Consider the following 20957-nt stretch of genomic DNA (forward strand, 5'->3'; position numbering starts at 1 on the left):
CATGTGTCAGTGTGCTTGTGTGCATGTCCACCCCTTTATTATTCATTCTTTGAGCAATCACTGCCTCATTAGTTTATCAGTACAGATGCTTCTGCTGGCTTTGAGCTCCACAAAACTCATTCTGTTCTTCTGTTTCAGATGGTTCCTATGTGTCAGTTCCATCCCCTCTAGGGAAGATTAAAAGCATGACAAAAGGTATTTTAACGGCAATGGAAAACTTGAACTTTTATGGTGTTTTTACCCAGGACGTTTGTCAGCTTGCACACACTGCACAAGATTCATTACTCCTGGGGTTTTAATTGTTCAGAAATGTAACAATGGGCATGAGAAGCAGTGATATTTCCCCAGGGTAACTGTAGGAAATGATATCCTCCCCTTTGTTGCTCAACATCATGATAGTTTCTGTATTCCTCGTATTTTCATTTACTTTAAGCAATACATTCATTTTTATTTCTTTGGAGAAAAGGATGTGATTGGAATTTAGCACCAAACCAATGCACACACATCTATGCAATATCACACTGAAATCCACTGTAAAGTGCCTGGATTATCTTTACAAGAAAAATTCTATCCCAAAATAATTGGTGTTAACCTGAACCACAAACAGATAAAACGTTCAGATGAATATTTGTGCTTTAAAATAGTTCATTTTTTGTGGAGTTTTCAATTTTCCACTTCAAGTACACACTGCGGGTATAATGAAACCCTGACATCCTGCACACAGCAGTGCTGAAATAGTCCATTTAGAAACGTTCTGATAAACTTTATATAACAGACCAAAAAGATCAACAAGGTGCAGCTGTTCGCTAACAAAATGAAGCTGCAAAATTTAGATTCCCCTGACACTAAAGAGTCGGTCAGATCTGGGATTGCATCTGCTGCATTAGTGATGAGCTTCTACAGGAAAACAGGAGCTAAGTCTGTGTATGAAGAGTGTTATACAACCATCAGATGAGAAGGTAGAATATGCCCTGGGATAGGGATCAGCAGGGGTAAGGACTGAAAGCCAAGAAAGCCCCAGACAGCTGAGGCATTGCATTGGTCTGTTACCGGTTTTGCTGTGGTTACTGAAAGAAAAGGGAATAGGATTTAAGGGAGGAAGACCAGCTTCCACAGCACAGGGGTGTGTGAGGGTAAATCCTCATGTTCTGCCCTTCCCCATGACCCGCACTGTGCAACAGGAAAGTGTTTTCCTTCGCAGAGAAGGCAGACGTGCTCCTGCTCCGGGCTGGTTTGCCATCACACTTCCACCTGCAGCTCTCCGACCTAGAGTTCCATGAGATCATCGGCTCAGGTACCCGAGGAAGCATGCACCCATTTGTAATGCCTCATGCTCCCGTTTGAAAAGCCTGATGCTCCCGTTTAAAACACCTGGTGCTCCCGTTTGAAAAGCCTGATGCTCCCGTTTAAAACACCTGGTGCTCCCGTTTGAAAAGCCTGATGCTCCCGTTTGAAACACCTGGTGCTCACAGTCAAGAACTTTGTGCTTATGTATTCCAAACTGTTTCAGGTTCTTTTGGAAAAGTGTACAAGGGACGATGCAGAAATAAAATCGTGGCAATCAAGCGGTGAGTTCATCAGAGTTCTCCACCCTGAAGCACTGCCCCCCCTGTTCCGTGCTGTCTCTGCATTACTGTGTCCCTTGTGTGAACTCGCAGCTACCGAGCCAACACGTACTGCTCCAAATCGGACGTGGACATGTTCTGCCGCGAAGTTTCCATCCTCTGCCGCCTGAACCACCCGTGTGTCATCCAGTTTGTGGGAGCCTGCCTGGACGACCCCAGCCAGTTCGCTATTGTCACTCAGTACATCTCAGGGGGATCGCTCTTCTCCCTGCTCCATGAACAAAAGAGGTATCTGCTCCATCCCTGCTGGGGCTGGCAGTACAGGTCGGGGTGACTGGCAAACCAGTGCCCATGTGAATGTTTTTCAGTGCAAACCAACAGGGGAAGGAACACACGAGAAAAAATGTTAGCTGTGATGTAGATAACTTGATGTACAAGGGAAATTAATAGGTTGTCACAAAATCATTATTATTTCCCATTATCAGCATTTACATTCCATGGCTTATGTGACAATATTTTGTATTTAAAGCAATCGTAAAGGTTCCAAGATGTACAGATAAGAATAATTTACAGGTAATTTATGTCTCTTTATTCATTTGGAGTAATTTCTTTGGTTTGGGGTTTTTTTTCAACATACAGAACTCTGGATCTGCAGTCTAAGTTAATCATTGCTGTAGATGTTGCCAAAGGCATGGAGTACCTCCACAACCTCACCCAACCCATCATACACCGTGACCTGAACAGGTAAGTGTCTTCCTTTATCCCAGCCATTCCAGGATTGTGAAGCCTCCAGCAGCAGCCATGCTCTGCAGCCTCCCCTGTACCCACAGGCTCCGGTACCTGAGTGGTACCTCAGTAACACTGATGGGGCTTGGAGGAAGGTCTGCTGGCACTGGTTGGGCTGGGAACTGCAACACGAGGCTTCCACATCCACTGGAGGCTTCGGTACACTGTAGTGGACTGAGCAGCAGCCAGCTCTGTGTGTGGTTTCCCTGACTGGTAGCTTGTCTGAACACTGCCACTTACAGCACACTTGCATGAGGGCTCCTGTGGGATGGCTTTTCCACGCTCCCTGCTGCTTAGGGTATTTCTTCAGTACGAGCCTTTTACTCCAAAACATGAATTCATTTCACTTGTCTTCATAAAATCAGAGACTAGTTTGGGCTGGAAGGGACGTTCAAAGCTCATCTAATCCAACCCCCTGCAGTGACCAGGGACATCTTCAATCGAACACTTCTCTGGGCACCCTGTGCCAGCGCCTCAGCACCCTCACAGGGAAGAGCTTCTGCCTAAGAGCTCAGCTCAGTCTCCCCTCGGGCAGATTCAAGCCATTCCCCTTGGCCTGTCCCTACCACCCTTTGTAGAGCTGTTTTTCCCCTTTGCTGAGCTAAGAATTAAAGCGTCTGTTGGCCTGGGCCCTGTTCTGGCATGGAATTCTGAGGGAATACGAGGCAGCAGCAGTTTTCTAGCGTGTTGCTGGCACTGCGAGCGGAACAGCACGGCCCAGAGGGGAGGAGAGAGCACCCAGTGACAAACCAGAGAGCCAGGCATGTCTGCAATGAAATCCTGAATTCTCCTCAGTGCCACTGGGTTCAAAGGGGCACTGCAGGAAGGAGTTACCTGCTGTTGAAGAGATTCTTTAAATGAAAGAACAACTCCACTTTGGTTGAGAAAGAAAAGCATTCCCCTGCAGGCTGAGGAAGCAAATCACAGCACTGGTGCAAAAGAAACACCACCTTTCTTTATTTGAGGCTGAAAAATGCAGCCTACAAACCCTGGCACAAACTCTGCTGTACGCTCTGACTGCAGGTTTTAGCACACTTTGCTGTATTTGCCTGCTCCGATGTCCAGGAGCATCCATCAGCTCACACTGAAACTGCCACGAGTAGAGGAATGGCTGCATCCAGCATTGGGCTGCAGGCCCTGCTGCTGTGTTGGGCTGTGCAGCCACGTGTATGGCTGTGATCAACAGGGGGTAAGGAGGATATTGCTGGGGTGTTCCTCTTACAGTCAAGGTTCTCTCCTCCTCACCCTGGCTTCATGCATCCGCCACTTCTCCCTGTGTGTCCCCATACACCTCCGTCCCTTCACAGCTCCCTTTCAGGCCACAAACAGTGAGGCTCAGAGGAGGGAGATGCTTTGTTTGAAGCTGTAGCTCCTGCCTCAGTTGTGATGCAAGACAAGAGCCCATGTCTGAGTGCTGCAGCCTGTGCAACTGGTTTAGGACAGCAAAGACCCGGATGAGCCTTGTCACTGCTGGCTCTTAGGAGGATAGTTCTGCTCTCAAGGGCTTAAATCATGTTTTCACGACAGAAAAGGCAAAACATTCTCTCCCTAGAGAGCCTACAAGTGCATCATTGCCTTTCAGAACTTTTACCAGATCTTACTTATGGGGTCACAAGATAATTTGCTGTAGGGACATCAGTGTGCTGATGTGATCAGTGGTGCTTTGAGTAGCTTAACTGCTGAAGGTTTCCAGTGCGAGAGCAGAAGTCGTGTTTGCAGCGTGAGTCCCAGTCAGCCAAGGCACTATTACAGGATGAAAACCTTCAGGACAATTGAAGAGAAACACCAAGAGGGAAACTCTGTGTTAAGTTTTGCCAGCGGATTCACAGGAGCCTCACATTTTGTACCTTAAGCTTCACATAGCTTGTAACCATCTTTGTGAGATCTGAAATCCAATGCAATGCACATAATGCATTCAATAAATCTGCAATATGGCTTGAAAGAACTGAGAGAAAATGGACCTTTCATGTCTCTGCCCTGGAAAAGGGGTTATCCTTCCATTTGGAGAATAATTGGGAGTTTTCTTTTGCTTTCCAGTTCTGACAGCTATCAGCAATCGTGGCACGTATCAGCTTATTACTACTAACACTGCAGTGAGGGTTGTAGCCACAATGATTATAGCACTTTAATAAAAAAGAGAGACCATTTTAGCAGCTATTTAATTTAAGCCACAGCAGCTGAACATGGTTGGGACAAGCCTTTGAGTGACTCACCTTCATTTGATGGCTCCTACTGTCTGTAAAAGCTCCGGAGAGCCGGCTTAGTGAGGAAGATGAAAGCAAGGATGGAAGCCTGGTGGTAATGGGGATGGTGTCTGCAACTCCTCTTTGTTAGAAACCCCCTTGTGAAACCTTAAAATAGCAGTTGCCTTTCATTAGGCCCACAGCGTGCTAAAGGCAGAAGGATCTTTCAATGGCCTGTTCCCTGGGAGAGGGACACACAGCCAATGTGCTCTGTGGGCTCTTGCCCCGGGACGGAGCAGCCCCGCACATGCGAGCCCCGCAGCCCTGTGTGTGCCTGTGGCAGCCCTGAGCACACGCTCCTCTTTCTTTCCTCCCACTCTCCTTCCACAGCCCCATGAAGAGCACTGCTCGGCCCCACCATCGGGAACCACGCGTGGCTTTAGCACAGGACAATGGATTTCTGATCCTGCTGAACTCACCATTAACCTTCCGTCAGCTCAGCTCCGGCTTCTCTTGCTGCATGGCTCAAAACAGAGGCTTACAAGTCCCTGTCTCATCTGTGGCTTTCAGATCTCCAAGTGCCATTGAGGCAACAACAGTGTTTTGGAGCTGCACCTCCCAAGCCTTATTTCTGGGGGTTATAATAAGCAAACTCAGCAGCTGTAGTGTTCAGTGGTGGGAACAGACCAACAAACCCTTCCAGAGGTCACGCCTGCTGCCTGCTATGTCCATACACACAGCACCAAGAGAAGCATTTGGCATTGGTTAGGGTATAGAAAGGGTCCATGCACAGAAAGGGTCTATTATTGATTTCTTGGCTTCTCCACAAAAGCTGCCACACCAGCACTAGGCTGTGTATTGCCAAGTTTGGTGTAGTCAGGGTCTGTGCTATCCCTGAGCAGGTCGAAGTTGAAGCTGGGGCTCAATGGATATATTCACATTGAGAAATGGTGATCATTTCTGTCCCTGCTGACAGAGCTCAAACCTGAACCAAGACCACAGAGGACTCCAGCTCTGCAGGATCCAGGGTTCAGCCCAGGGTTCAGCCTTCAGGACTCTCTACTTTAGTCTTGCCTGGATTAACATTTTCATTTGACACCTGGTGGGGGTCTTCAAACAATTCCACCATCCCTGGCAGTGTCCAAGGTCAGGCTGGACAAGGCTTGGAGCAAGCTGCTCTAGGGGAAGGGGTCTCTGCCCGTGGCAGGGGGCTGGAACTGGATGAGCTTTTAAGGTCCCTCCAACCCAAACCAGTCTGGGATTCTGGGATTCTGTGTTGCACTCAAATCACTTAAATATTTCGATGGAAAGTATCTATGGGAGCTAAAGTCAGGTTAACTATGAACTGACAGAGTTGTGGCCATGTTGTATGAACCCATTACACTTCAATGATTTAATTTATCATCTTAAGGTTTGGGTTAGGTGAAACCAGAAACCTTGAAGATTTGTAGGAGTCCTGGTTGGGAGAGCTTAACCTTTTTCTGTCCTAAACACTGTTATCTGGTGAAATCTGTGTTCCTCACTTGGCTGTTCTTGCTCGTATCTACAGCTCTAATATGGGCAAGCTAGGCTTTTTCTTTGAGGCCATCAATATTACTTTCATTTCCCCTTCATCTTGTAAGCCATTGCCAAGCTTTTCATTTCTTCTTTTCCTACACTCTACACTTTGTTGAACTCTGAACAGCCAGCATTTTGACAAATACCATGTCAGCATCAGGGTGTCCACACTCTGCACCTTCCCAGGGTAACCTGCTCAGCCCTCTCCAAAGCCACAGGCCATGAAGACCTAGTGACTGCTGTAGGAAACCTTCACTTCCAGAGTTCCTGGAAGCCTTTGGCCTAGCCAGAGCTTCTTGTGCAGTTTCCTACATCCCCACTTTGTGTGAAAACCAGCGTGTGTGATGCTGATTTCCAAAAGCCTTGCTCTTCGTTCTCACATGGAATCAGTGCTTTTCTGCTTTCTCCTGTGTGCATTTTGCTGAACATCAAATCAATTGCAGTAGCTTCCTTGGATCAGTAAATCCATTTTCAATGGATTTTATATATGATTTTCCAGCATTTGTTTATGTGGAGGGGACACTTCAGCCCTGGTAACTCTATGCTGTCCAATGTGTCAGCAGTGTAGTAAAATGATACCTTGATTTATGTACTCAGTATAGCATGAAGAAGAAGAGGAGCAGGAAATAAGTGCATCTGAAAGGCATTTGTGGACCCACAGAAGCAAGAGCCCATATGTGTATAAATATGCCTATAGGTAATTTACTCAGTGCTTGGGGAATTACTGACCTGGAATGGGTTGCCCAGGGAAGTTGTGAATGCTCCATCCCTGGCAGTGTTCAAGGCCAGGCTGGAGAGAGCCTTGGGTGCCATGGTTTAGTGTGGGGTGTCCCTGCCCATGGCAGGGGGTTGGAACTGGATGATCTTAAGGTCCTTTCCAGCCCTAACTATTCTATGATTCTATGAACTCCCTTTGCAACCCCCTATGTAGTTTGCTGCTTGAAGAGCTGCTTGCTGCTGAGAGATTAAAGAGAGGCCACTGGAGAGCTGCAGTTAATAAAATCACAGAGCAGTTAAGCTGGGAGGGACCTCTGAGATCATCTGGTCCAAAACCTCCCCCTTCATTTTGGCTGACTTCAAAGGAAATTCTCTATGAAACCCAGCACTAACACACAATGCTGCTTCAGACCTTATCTCTGGCTGAATATTTCATCTCACATGGCAAACCCTACCAGCAGATTAGACTGAGCCCCATACAAAACACAGCAGAGAGGACATGTTGGACTAGATTCAATCTGGGTTATTTTGATGAACAGCTTCAGTCCCTTGCTTCTCTACCCCTACACTAAGAAGTGCCACAGAAGCAGAAGGACTGCTGCCAGTGGCTTTAACTTCAGGTGCCACTGCCCAGCCAAAAGCCATGGAATGGGAACTGGGATTAGGAGAAAGCTAGATTTTCAGATTGAGGCTTTGTACAATAGCAGAGCTGGCAGAAGGAAGGGATGATCTACTCCAACAGTCCCCTTGTGACTGTTCGCTCTTTCTCTCTATACTCTTGGCAAAGTAAATGTCATCTGAATCATCTCTCCAGAATTAACTGATGCATCTAAACTAAAACAAGTGTCGCCAAAGGGTGTCATCGATCCGTACCGCAGAGACCCACAGGGAAAGCAAACAGCAAACCCAGGAGCAGAAACGCTGCAAACCGTGCATTGCTCCCCCTCTGCTGACCAGCCTGCGCATAAACCTGGCAGGCAGGACTGGAAGTTCCCCGTTCTCCCGTACTTGCTGCCAGGGAAGTGACAGTTTGCGTTTGGTGTCAGTAGGGCACGAAGGTCCCCGGGATTCACCCTGGGAATTCTCCTTTTTACATGCAGCTTTTGGACAGCTGAAGGTTGGCTCCTAGGGTTTATTGCCACTATAACTTAGGCCAGTTTAGGGGATGAATGAACTCAGGGGAAACGCTTCAGGTAGGTCACTCAGGTACTTACAAGTAAGAACATCATTTTCTTTGCACACGATGAAATGTCTGATCCCATCTTAGTTCAGGACAAAATCGGACGTTGCCATCTTGAACATTCCTGGCAATACCTGGGCTTATTCCCAACCTGCTCTGCTAAATGAGTTTATTGCCAAGAACCCTGGGGCTTCTCTTCCCTTGGGACGTTAGCATAGTCTCTAGTTGTATATCATCCGTTTTCTGCAGCCTCTGCAATCTCTGTCCCAGTGGCCTTTCTGAGTCATTCCAACACTTCTGCATGTGCAACTCCTGGATAAATCCGGGCAGGAAGCCCTCGAGCTCCTGCTCGTTCCTGCGTGGTTGTGTTCGCAGGTAGTTGATCAATAGCTCATTTTCCATCAGCACATACTGTTCCAAACAGGAATTTCCAAGTCAACGGGTGGCATTTCCAAATGCCAACCCCATTGGAAGGATTCCTGAGCTGGATGCAGGTGAGCAGGTACAGCTGTACCAAACACATACCATAGTCCTGCATGGGATCTGTCTTTCCCTTCTTCCTGTTGGCATCGATTAGAAATTGCCACTATGGATTTACACTTGCAAAAGCTTTAAAAGAGAAAAGAATGTCATTTCATTTAGAGGCCATCACTGCATTTATATTCAACTGTCACCTTTTCCACTTCATCACTGGGAATCAGTGCACACACTGAATAAAGCTGTTACACTTGACCTGTAGCTAATTACAGACATTCTTCTGCTCTACTATTGATTCAAAACTGATGTTCTCAGTTATGAAGTTATTGGGTTTGCCTCCTTGGAGTTCATGTGTACCTTATCACAGCAAAGAGCAGACGTAGCTCAAAGTGGTTTATCTATAGACATTTATCTACTTAAGCAGGTGATTTGAACCCCTCATGAGCCCAGCTAGGAACCAAAACCTGTGATTTTTCACCACCTTTAAGACACTATTGACCATTTCTGTATTCCCCCCCAGTCACAACATTCTGCTGTATGAGGACGGCCATGCGGTTGTTGCTGATTTTGGAGGTAAGGAGAGTTTATGGAACATTTAGAAATGGACCTCAGATTCTCTCTAACTAAACACGTGCTGGCTGAGGAAATGCTGAGGAGTTTGCTCCTTGCTTTGTTATTGTGAGAGGACACAAAAGGCTTGTAGCCTTTTTCATCTCAACTGTAGCCCCAGTTTTCATCTCAAATAAGCCTTCAGGTCTGTGGAGCACCCCATTTACCTGAGCAGGAAGCCCGGGTGCTGGTGAGATGATGTGCTCAGTTTGAGCAGGTTACAGGAAGAAGGTGAGTGAAAATGCCTGTAAGAGGTGTGCCCTCCTCACTCTCACCTAGTGCTCAGGATCTGAGGATGGTGTCAGTGCCATGGGTTAGTGGTAGCCTTGGCAGCACAGGGGGAGTGGTTGGACTGGATGATCCTAAAGGTCTTTTCCAACCGGGCTGACTCTATGAGTCTGTGATGGTGCAGGTCTGCTTGCTGGCACCGAGCCCCTTGGCTGCAGGACCGGTTTCTTTCACTCTAGTTAGCAGAGCAGAATGCAGCCCGTCCCTTCAGTCACAGACCCCACTAACTTTGTGTCCCAAACCAGGGCAGGCTGCACTGTATGAACCGGGACTTTGTGCACTGTCTTGGTGTTTGTCAGACAAGCTCTACTGAGTGTGTTAATGCTGGTGCAGGGAGCTCAGTTGGACCCGACTTAAGCCTTGGCCATTGCCACCATGCATGTCACCACAGATGTGACCAGCAGAGATACGTGAACAGCTGCTTAACACAGGAGGAGGGTGGTGGCAGCATCACCATGCCTGTGATGCACCCAGTGCTGACCCAGACCTGCTGCTATCAGCCCTGCCGAGGCAAGGAGGAGCTGCTCATCCAAGCTGATGCTGGCAATGCTCTCATCCATGTACTTGTACACTGAAGTGCAGTCTTATATGGCAAGGGCTCCTAAGTCCTGCATCACAACATGGGGCATGTGCCACCACTTCCACTATGTTCATGCAGGATCTCTCATTTCCCAGTGGGAAGCCTTTCTGACACTGCCAGAGACTGACAGGCATCTGTCAATGCATCTGACAGGCATTGTAAAGCAGGGCTCAGTGGCAGTCTGATGTCAGCCTAGGTGCAGTTATAGTGACCCACACAAATGGCCATGAGGTGACACTGAGCTGGACCCCAGCTGCTGCCAACTGCTGCTAATGCTGATGGAGGTTTCATGGCAGAGCTGAATCTGGCACGCAGGCTGCAGAAGCCTCGTTGGGAAGCTGCTGTCACAGCTCTCCTGGGCAAAGCCCCCAGATGATTACTTAATAAACCCCCCACCTCTTACCAAGGCTTTGGTGCCCTGCATTGTGTGTCTGCGTTGGCTTGACTGTAACTTCTCTTGTTGTTGTTCTGTGTGTTTCAGAATCTAGATTTTTGCAGTCCCTGGATGAAGACAATATGACAAAGCAACCTGGGGTTTGTTTCTTGCTTTGTTCCACATCATTAGTTCAAAACATACATGCAAACTCAGTTCAGGAGCAAATGACATCAGATGCATTTGTGCTGGAAAAGATGAACCCGCATCGCATTTTATCTCAATGTTTCTTTGTGTTTTCTTTTTTCATTTAAACCTCATTAATATAGAATGAATGTAGAATATCTGCAAGAGAAAATCATGGGGTTTAGGTTGTCTTTGGAGCTCCATTGCCCCCCAGACCCTTAGTGAAGTGTCATTTATTATCCACTCTAGCCACGCACATACACAGGGTGCTGGCAGGTGCTTCCTGTTCCTAATCCTAGCAGGGAATTAGTTATTCCACACTGTTTTTCTTTTCTCCATTACAAGCCTGCTGCTCAGAGTCAGCTTGACAAGGCAGTATGGTTGTTCTCATGAGTTTCAGTCCAGATGCATTCCATGCATCACCCCATGGTCATGAAGTTTGCATCATCATAACGACTGATGCTGGTGGTGCCGGACCAAGGGCTGACAACCACCTTTCCACCCCTGGTGACAGGCACTGGCTGGGTGAGAAGTGGGCACTGCTGCAGCAGAGTTGTGTGCCATTGGGGTGTGATGGAGTGCGCTGAGAAGGGCTGGGCTGTGCTGTGAGGAGAAACCTGCACGAGCACCCTGAGCCCAGCACCCTGAACCCATCATCCTGAACCCATGACCCTGAACCCATCATCCTGAACCCATCATCCTGAACCGGTCTCCCTGAACCCATCACCCTGAACCCATCACCCTGAACCCGTCACCCTGAACCCATCATCCTGAACCCATGACCCTGAACCCATCATCCTGAACCCGTCACCCTGAACCCAGCACCCTGAACCCATCATCCTGAACCCATCACCCTGAACCCATCACCCTGAACCCATCATCCTGAACCGGTCTCCCTGAACCCATCACCCTGAACCCATCACCCTGAACCCATCATCCTGAACCCATCATCCTGAACCCATCATCCTGAACCCGTCACCCTGAACCCAGCACCCTGAACCCATCATCCTGAACCCATCACCCTGAACCCGTCACCCTGAACCTGTCACCCTGAACCCGTCACCCTGAACCTGTCACCCTGAACCCATCACTCTGAACCCATCATCCTGAACCCATCATCTTGAACCAGTCTCCCTGAACCTATCACCCTAAACCCATCACCCTGAACCCATCACCCTGGTCAGAGGCTGGTTACTTGTGAGAAAGCCTCAGGATGGGGCTTCTGCAGCAAGCAGGGGGATCCCAGGGGAGAAGGCACCAGCCCAATGCAGCTGAGCCAGTTTCTTCATCTACCGGCTCCTAGCAGTTGATAGGTGCTATATGGCATTGTCAGACCTTACAATGTGGTTTCCAGGCCTTGATACTGGGTGTCCTGGTTTTAGCCCAGCACTGCTCACATGTTTAAAACCTGATCACTCTGGCTTTATGGTTGAGACTGCTGCCGTGCTAATGCTGTTCTGTGTGGTGCCTGCACTTTGCAAGCTGGGTGAAAATGTTTCCTGGCAAATTTACCAGTTATTCTATGGGCCAATGGAGACAAGGGAGTAAAGAAAGGAAAAACCCATACAAATACAGGCAAAGATGCACACATGAAGAAGTAAATGCTAACACGTATTATTGATGTTTCCTGATGCACAGAACCTACGCTGGATGGCCCCTGAGGTGTTCACCCAGTGTACGAGGTACACCATAAAAGCAGATGTTTTCAGCTATGCCTTGTGCCTCTGGGAGCTGTTAACAGGTGAAATCCCATTTGCTCACCTCAAACCAGGTAAGATGCTTTTCCAACCTAGGTGATGCTATGATTCTTAGACTGGGGTTGTTTTGGGAGATCTGGGTCTGATACCAGTTTACCCACAACGGGACTACACCCATCACCCTGGCTTAATAATGAACATACCTTTTTTTAAGGTGAGATGAACACTGACTCATTTCACCTCCCAAAGGCCTTTTTCTGTGTGGGTTTCTTTCTCTTGGGTCTAAGCACAGTCAGGTTCTCTCCACCCATGCCCAGGCTTAGCAGCACCATGTTTCCACCCAGGGCTGCTGGCTGCCTTGTCTGTCTCTATACAAACAGTGTGGGCTGGGAAGCCTCTTTAAGCCCCCAGCCTGGTGGCTCCATGTCCCTGTGCCCACAGGTGGGGTGTTTCAGTGGTACCACTGACGGTGTGTGTCACTGCCTGGGAGTGCTGACCCGCGTGTCTGCCAGTGACCTCGTGTCTGCTGGTGACCGCGGTGTCTGCCGGTGACCTCAGTGTCTGTCAGTGACCACGGTGTCTACCCGTGACCTCAGTGTCTGTCGGTGACCGCGGTGTCTGCTGGTGACTGCAGTGTCTGTTGGTGACTGCGGTGTCTGTTGGTGACTGCGGTGTCTGCCGGTGACTGCAGTGTCAGTGTCTGTCGGTGACCGCGGTGTCTGTCGGTGACCTCGGTGTCTGCTGGTGACCGTGCTGTCTGTGTCTGCCGGTGACTGTGGTGACTGCCGGTGACTGTGGTGTCTGCCGGTGACCACGGTGTCTGTCAGTGACCGTGCTGTCTGTGTCTGCCGGTGACCGCGGTGCCTGTGTCTGTCCTGCAGCAGCGGCAGCTGCGGACATGGCGTACCACCACATCCGCCCGCCCATCGGGTACTCCATCCCCAAGCCCATCTCCGCGCTGCTGATGAGGGGCTGGAACGCCTGTCCCGAGGTGAGTGCTGGCGGGGGCGGGCACCCCTGGCTGCCCAGAGCTGGGGGGCAAGGTCCGTGCAGGGGCCAGGTCAGCTCTGGCTGTGACAGGGTGAGCCTGCGGGAACACCGGCAGCTGCTGCTCTGCGACCACGCTGCTCTCGGCAGCATTGCTGTTGGTTTGGGGTGCGGTCTGCATGGCCTGGGAAGTGAGAGCGCACTGCTAACCCCAACCTGCGCCCCTCCTGTTCCACCCATCTACACTCTTTACGGCTCTTCCTATTATTTCAGTTTTTCCCCATATGACTCTGAATTTAATTTCCAAAGGCTTAAGCTAGTGAACACAATGAGTACTTTTCCCCAGCTGGGAATTTTCCCCTGGGACTGGTTAATGCTGCTGAAGACAAACTCAGAGATGTGCTGCAATTCACAGTCTCTCCTTTAGGACAGAAAGTAACTGCTCCGTGAATGTCAAGATGCATGCTACATTGGCTGGAATTCCTGTCTTTTGGAGTCCAGCAGTGCCTGCAGGACAGGAGTCTGATTTAACCAGGAGCTGTTGCAGTCAGGGCGGTGTTGATGACTGGAGAATACAATCTGATTATCCCAACTAACGCAATAGCAACAGCGTTAATAAAGTAAAATACACAAGCGTTTCCTTCTGAGGTTATGAAACAGGAGTTAAAGGAAGACTGGGTTGTGTTGGCTTCTGCAGCCTGTTGCTATTTCTGCACTAAAGGGAACATGAACTAACTAAAGCAAGTCTGCAAAGCTCATCATCCTCACAGTGGCCACAGCAGGAGTTAATGGTGCTTGAGAGCATTCAGGGTAGAGGTAGGATATAAAGACCCCTAACAGGTCTTTATATCCCTGTCCTCATAGTGAGGGTCAGATCTCCCAAAGGCAGCACTTTGCTGGTGCTGCATCCCAGTTGTACCTCCTGCCTGGATGGGTCCTGCACACGTCTGTGTGTGTGCACATGAAAGTGATGCAGATTTTGGACCCTGTGCATTACTGCTCTGGCCTTTGTGAGGTTGTCCCTAACTCCTGGGCTTTGACAGTGTTCCCTGGGGATGGAAAATAGAAAGCAGCCAGATGAATGTCATCTCCATGAAGCATCTCTCACACAGAGGGCTATGAAGATGGGCTGGTCCTTTATATGCTTCTATGTGCCAGCCAGGCAGGGGGCCCTCAGTGGTCCATCACAGCATCCTTGTGTGTGTCCCAGGCATCCCTGCATGTGGCTCTGAACTGCCTGAGAAATATCCTCCGGAGCCTGGGAATTCAGTTTGCTTAGAAAGCATCCCACAGGGTGGTTACTGCTCTAGGGAGCACACTACAGGGAAGGCTTCGGGTTTGGAATCTTCCACTGATTGCTTGGGTTCTGGTGCTGTTCTGGCACCAGGTTGTTACTCAGTTGTTAATTGAACACTGTGGAAGCCTCATTCCAGATGAACGGGAGCAGATTTGGGAACCTGTGTCACTTCCTGATGTCACAGGAGGCCTTGTTTCATGTTAGAGCTTCATAGACTGAACCAGATACTCAGACTTTGCATTTCCTACTGGAAACTGAGTCCTGGATTTGGGCCTGGAGTCCCTTTCCTAGTTAGCCTAGCATGGAAAGATTGGTTATCATGTGCCTGAACCTGCCCTTGTCTGGTACCTGAGAGCTTTCTTACCTGGTGCAGTGAGCTAAAGCATGTGCTCAAGTGGTCTACCAAGACAAGGAAAGAGGGAGGTTCTTTAGGGAACCAATTGATGACAGAGAGCTTTGCCCCCTTCCTGTATTCCTTACTGGTTATGTACATAATGCATGAGTGTGAGGGCTGTGGATTAGATGTGTATCATATCATAGAATCATATCTTGGACTGGCTTGGGTCAGAAGGGATCTTAAAGCCAATCCAGTTCCAACCCCTGCCACAGGCAGGGATGCCTTCCACTAGAGCAGGTTGCTCCAAGGCCCATCCAATGCACCTGCAGCTCAGGACACAGCTGGTTTGTCTCACCACTGGGTTATTTATTGTCATTAGTGTTTCCTGGGTTCTTGGATTCACTCTTGTCTGTGCACTGCAGGAGCTCATGTTATGGCAGGGGGTGTTGGTTTGTCTTCCGTAACTGTAAAATAGTTGCTAATACTCATAAGCATGTAACTCGCGTTCTGTTTAGATGTATTAATAAGATGTCATATTAAATTGTTGACTTAAGCAAGTGCAATGTAATGGATACAGTCACTGTATCTTGTTAGCATCTCCACAGATCATTTAGCCACAGTGCAAAGAAACTCTTTTCAGAATCCTAATGCACTTTGTCACTCATCAGTATCACTCCAGCACCACTTAATCTTGCTCATGTCTTAGAGCTGTGTGATAGAGCTGTAAGGCAGTTGACGGTTCAGTCAGCTTGAACTTTGCACAAGATGTGGGCAAAAACTTACTAAAACGAGCTTTATTAGAGGTGTTTTGCTCCTGTTCTCAGAAGCAAGAGGGCAGTCACTTCTGAGGGCCACAGAACTCAGGGGAAGGGGAATGGGAATGGGGCCACTGTAATCTGCTTTGACCCAGCTCTGCCTGCTCTTGTGCTCGCAGGGGAGGCCGGAGTTCTCCGAAGTAGTCACAAAACTGGAGGAATGTCTGTGCAACATTGAGGTAAGGGTGAGCCCGGGTGCGCTGCGGGGTACACGCGGGGCTTGCAGCAGGCGCTGGCAGAGCCTGCAGCCATCACTGACCAGTGCCTGCCATCACCAACCAGTGCCTGCCACCACTAACCATTGCCTGCCATCACTAACCAGTGCCTGCCATCACTGACCAGTGCCTGCCATCACTAACCAGTGCCTGCCATCACTAACCAGTGCGCTGGGTGATGAAGGCGCGTTGTGAGAAGCACTTTATACCGGTGCCGGGAGGAGGAGGCAGGACCCGTCTATTGCTGTGAGCAAGCAGTACACTGAAGGGAGAGCCCGCAGTGCTGGGGCCATGCAGGATTTTATGGTCCCATTCCTCCCATCCCAGACTGCTCAGGTTAAAAAGAATCAAAGACAAACTGGCCAAGGCCCTTGGGAGAAAAGTAAACCCCAGACAACGTAAGAGGCAATGCAAAGGCAATTCCTGCTCAGGGCTGTGGCTATGACACAGATGAATGTACCAGCCCTCAGCCTGGTGTAAGATGAGCGGTCAGAGTGGATAACTCAGGGCTGCAGCTCCTGAAGGGGTATCTTCTGTGTGCATTGGTGCATGTCAGTCTTAAGGAACAAACCAAACCAAAGAACTCCTTGCAAAAGGGATCCCTGCACTTGAGCTTAGGGGTCAGAGAAGACACACGTAACCTACCGCATTCCTTCATGCTCTGACTGCAGCAGGGTATTCCAGGGGAGGTGGAAGCTTTCCAGTGCAGAAAAGCAGGTGAAGCACTATCACAAGGAGCCGTGTCACCTCATGGGACACCAGGTTGCTGTGGTACACGGGCAGCAGCATGCTGGAGGATATCTGGGGCAAGAGCTTATACATGAAAAGAAAAAGGGAAAGCATTACTTAGCCAGGGAGGTGGAGCTGAGCTGTGCTACAGCCAGGGCACAGCCTTGTTTGAGAGGAGCCTTAAGGAGCAAGACCGCTGGTAAGTTAAGTACTGCAGCCGATAACGAGTTTTCTCCCACCACCTCCTCTATTTCCTCCCTTTTTTCCTCTCCTCAGCTGGTCAAAGCCAGGAGGTTTTTGTGCACCAAACTTTGAAGGAAATGCAGGGACAGGCCAAGGGGAATGGCCTGAACCTGCCCGAGGGGAGACTGAGCTGAGCTCTTAGGCAGAAGCTCTTCCCTGTGAGGGTGCTGAGGCGCTGGCACAGGGTGCCCAGAGAAGCTGTGGCTGCCCCATCCCTGGCAGTGCTCAAGGCCAGGTTGGACACAGGGGCTTGGAGCAAGCTGCTCCAGTGGAAGGGGTCCCTGCCCGTGGCAGGGGTTGGAGCTGGAGGAGCTTTCAGGTCCCTTCCAACACAAACCAGGCTGGGGTTCTGTGAAACGCAGGACACAATAAACAGGAGGGCAGGTTTGTAAATCCGTAGCAACAGTGCCTGGTTTTGCTTTTAACCCCAGCTGATGTCCCCGGCCTCCAGCAACAGCAGCGGCTCCCTGTCCCCCTCCTCATCCTCCGACTGCCTCGCTGCTCGGGCAGGGCCCGGCCGCAGCCACGTCGCAGCGCTGCGGAGCCGCTTCGAGCTGGAGTACGCCTTGAACGCGCGGGCGTACGCGGTGTGGTCGCAGAGGTAGGTACCGCCCTGCCTGGGGCAGCCCGTGTCCGGCCCGGTCTGGGGAGAGGAGGTGGGGACAGTGCTGCACATGGCAGCCCTTGGGATGAGGGGTGAGCGGGCTCTCGCAGGACAGTGGGTTTGGTCAGGGACTGAGAGACAGTTCAATGAGCCTACCTGCAGGGGTCTGTTGGCAGTGAGGCATAAAACACACTGCACTGATCTCAGGTTGGTGCCTAGCACTGCTTCTGGAATAGCAACATACAAACAGTTGTAAAGCCCCAAACAGTCTGTTTGAGGGACGTTATCCTGAGAGTGGATGCAGTATGAGCATCGGAGACATATTCTTGCTTCATAACTTCTTGCTTTTTGGTTATTGCAAATGCCAGTGGCTGGGCATCAGGCTGAGGGACTTCATGTTAGTATTTTCCTTCCATCTGTGTAGAAGAAGTTCTGATGATCTGAGATGTGACCTCATCACTTACCTAACCCAATCCCTCCTGCTTCATTTGCAGCACGGGGCAACACCCTTCTCAGGGTCTGTCTTTGGATGACATGAGACGAAACTTCCAGTACCCCCCGATCGACAAGAACGGTGAGTTGGTTCAGAACAGCCCGCGGTGTGGCTGACCCACAGTGCTGCCCCTCCGGAGCACCAGAACACCCCCCGAGAGAACAGTGCAGGGGCTGGATGGGGTCGGCTCACTGCAGTGCTGACACACAGGGGTCCATCTGCTGCACCTGCTGCTCTTGCTGAGCCCAATGGCAGCACCACGGACCCACCTTGTGCCTGCCCCATGCAGTGTGCTGGAGCTCAAGGGGAAGGCAGGCAGCCTGCAGACAGAGCAGCGCAAGAGGCATCTTCTGAAGCCACTGCTGGAGGCACCACCATGCAGAGCGCTGCAGTTCACCAATGCAAAACCAGGCTCTGATGCCCTCTTACAAAAGCACCACAGAGCAGGCAGGAGCCGAGCCTTTGGCACTGCCTGTGCCACCCCCCTGTTCTGAGAGCTGGGTACAGGTTTTGTCATAAATCCTTGTATCAGACTTTGGGATGTGATGGAGAAAGGGGGCGAACAGTGGCAGGAGCCCTGAGCCTTACATGGCAGAGAGCAGCAGCAGCATCCTCAGCACCGAGCGCGGGGCTGAGCTCTGACAGGCAGCACACACGGGTAGGGACACACACACCCCGGGAGCAGCAGCAGGAAGGTGTCGGTGCTGCTGCGGGCAGAGGGGCTGTGCAACGTCTGCTCCTGCCATCACTGCTGCAATGAGGCACCTTTCCCTGTGTGCTCCAGTGGCAGCTGTGTGGAGCGACTCCACCATCCTCACCGTTTGCTGCCATCCCCTGCTCTGGGGCCTCCTCACTTCCTCTCCTGGCATCCGTCCCCTTTCCTGCCACTTCCCAACCTGTTCTGTCACCAGAATTCAGTGGTTCGTTCTGCCTGAAGCATCTATCCGACACTTGGCATCTTTGCAGCTCTGCATGGGCCCCAGCATGGCCCTTGCGCTCCCTCCCTTCCTCTAACAGAGCACATGGGGTGAGAAGAAGAGAAGATCTCCCCATGTGCTGTGCACAGCACCAGGAGCAGCGCTGCTGTCACGAGTGATGAGGTGCTGACCTCTGAAACTGACCCAGAGCAGACGCTCTGCTGTTATTGCTCTGTACGTGGCTGCAGAGCTGCAGGGAGCACGCAGGGAGCAGCTCCTAGGGCACAGCTCTCATCAGGTACCCGGCACCTGGGAAACTCAGGGAGGAAGAAAGCCAGGAACAGGAATGTTCGGTGACCCCCTCCGGGCAAGGCTGGAGCGGGGTTCTCGGGCCTGTGTTAGAGAGGAGCAAAAGGGAACAAAGGGCTCGGGGAGAAGAGACCCTCCAAGTTAGCCCAGTGAAATCAGAGGGGCGGGAGCAGGTGACCAGTGACACCGTGCAAAGGAAGCACCGGTTTCCTTGGCACTGTTGGAGTGTGCATTAGAGATACAGGGCTGGATGAGCGGTCGGTTTCTGTTTGGTAGTGTCAGGAACCGAAATGCTCTACAAACACCTCTGTCAGAACGCTTCAGTGCAGCTCCAGCTGAAAGGACAGCAGGTAATTTCCAATGGCAAACTTCCACCGTGCCGTTAAAACATCGAGATTGGTGTCTTTGTGTCGGTGACCAGGGCTGCTTTGTGTTGCTCATTGTGAATTCTTCACCGAGTGACAGGGCCTGTTTACCTCCGAGTTAAACCTCTCCTCAGCAGAGGATGTCCAAGGGAAGTTTGCAGCCAGGGAGGAGGTACCGGCATGATCCTGCTCACCCACACTGACACACACGTTACCTGGCTGAGGCTCTCACTGCAGGGAAGGCTGGGGGAGCCGCGGTGGTGCTGAGCCCCACCAAACCTCTCTCTGTGCCCCGCAGGGTACGTGTCGGACCCCATGAGCACCATGAGGTTTCATTCCTGCAGCAGCAGTGGCAGCTTTGAAGAAAGCAGCTGACAGCATGAGCCGTCCGTCTGCAGAGAGACCCATCACCGTGTCAGCACTGCCCCAGGCTCCCAGTGCTGCACTGAGCACCCTCAACAGCTCCATGTGCTGGTGGCAAATGTCCCCGTCACAAGTCCTGCTTTAGCATCTTCCTCTGCTGACCTGCTTGAAGGTTAGGGGTTTTTGGTGGTGTGCATCTCTTCTTTAACAAATGAATGTTAATGTTAAATGAGGGATTTAAAAGACATGTAGATGTGGCACTGAGGGACACGGTTAATGGTGGATTTGGCAGCGCTGGGTTAGTGGTTGGCCTTGATGATCTTGAAGGTCTTTTCCTACCTAAATGATTCTGTGATTCTAATGTCCCACAAGGAATGCTGCACTCTCACCTGGAGCTTCAATAACATAATGAGGTGAAAGTAAAAATGCATCTGTTGTAGTTTCAGAGCTGTGAAGCAAGATGTTCACAGCTGGGACTGGCCGAAAGTGAGGGGCTACCAGCCCCGTGCTGACTGGAAGGAGCTGGGAGCCGCTGGTCTGCCCTGGTCAGGAGGAGCAGCAGCCTCTTGCTCCCACCACCATCCAGACCATGCGGAGCTGAAGATCTTCCCGCTTCTGGCTCCTGAACCAGATCAGTCACAGAATCCCAGCCTGGTTTGTGTTGGAAGGGACCTTAAAGCTCCTCCAGCTCCAACCCCTGCCACGGGCAGGGACCCCTTCCACTGGAGCAGCTTGCTCCAAGCCCCTGTGTCCAACCTGGCCTTGAGCACTGCCAGGGATGGGGCAGCCACAGCTTCTCTGGGCACCCTGTGCCAGCGCCTCAGCACCCTCACAGGGAAGAGCTTCTGCCTAAGAGCTCAGCTCAGTCTCCCCTCGGGCAGGTTCAAGCCATTCCCCTTGGCCTGTTACTGTTTGAGACCCATTTTCTGTCTGAGCTCCCTCAGGCCCAGACACATCCCGTGTCTCATGCTTGCACCATGGGCTTGCACAGCCCCAGCACAGCAGCCCCCGGCTGCAGCTCCCCAAAGCCTGGTCCTTGAGTGCTTTGTGCTTGCTGAGAATACAGATATCTGGGTGGTTACATT

At 50.7% G+C, this 20957-nt stretch overlaps 1 protein-coding gene across 3 annotated transcripts in view; it reads left to right on the plus strand.

The window, feature by feature from the left end:
* TNNI3K (TNNI3 interacting kinase) overlaps positions 1–20957 on the plus strand; it is a 44864-nt gene extending 23907 nt beyond the window's left edge. Inside the window, exons 13-25 of one of the 3 annotated variants that reach the window (XM_061365039.1) lie at positions 139–195; positions 1202–1294; positions 1511–1568; positions 1659–1853; positions 2205–2309; positions 8986–9038; positions 10424–10476; positions 12140–12272; positions 13080–13189; positions 15754–15813; positions 17253–17422; positions 17920–17999; positions 19808–20957. In XM_061365039.1, coding sequence (XP_061221023.1) covers positions 139–195; positions 1202–1294; positions 1511–1568; positions 1659–1853; positions 2205–2309; positions 8986–9038; positions 10424–10476; positions 12140–12272; positions 13080–13189; positions 15754–15813; positions 17253–17422; positions 17920–17999; positions 19808–19884 — 1244 coding nt within the window. In that variant the 3' untranslated portion in view covers positions 19885–20957. The remainder of the gene's footprint in view (positions 1–138; positions 196–1201; positions 1295–1510; positions 1569–1658; positions 1854–2204; positions 2310–8985; positions 9039–10423; positions 10477–12139; positions 12273–13079; positions 13190–15753; positions 15814–17252; positions 17423–17919; positions 18000–19807) is intronic. The other 2 variants (XM_061365041.1, XM_061365040.1) reach the window with 2 other exon arrangements.

Source organism: Neopsephotus bourkii, unplaced genomic scaffold (genome assembly GCF_033783945.1).
Source record: "Neopsephotus bourkii isolate Nb327-2 ecotype Australia unplaced genomic scaffold, CSIRO-AGI_Nbou_v1 NB_1269, whole genome shotgun sequence".
Taxonomy (NCBI): Eukaryota; Metazoa; Chordata; class Aves; order Psittaciformes; family Psittacidae; genus Neopsephotus; species Neopsephotus bourkii.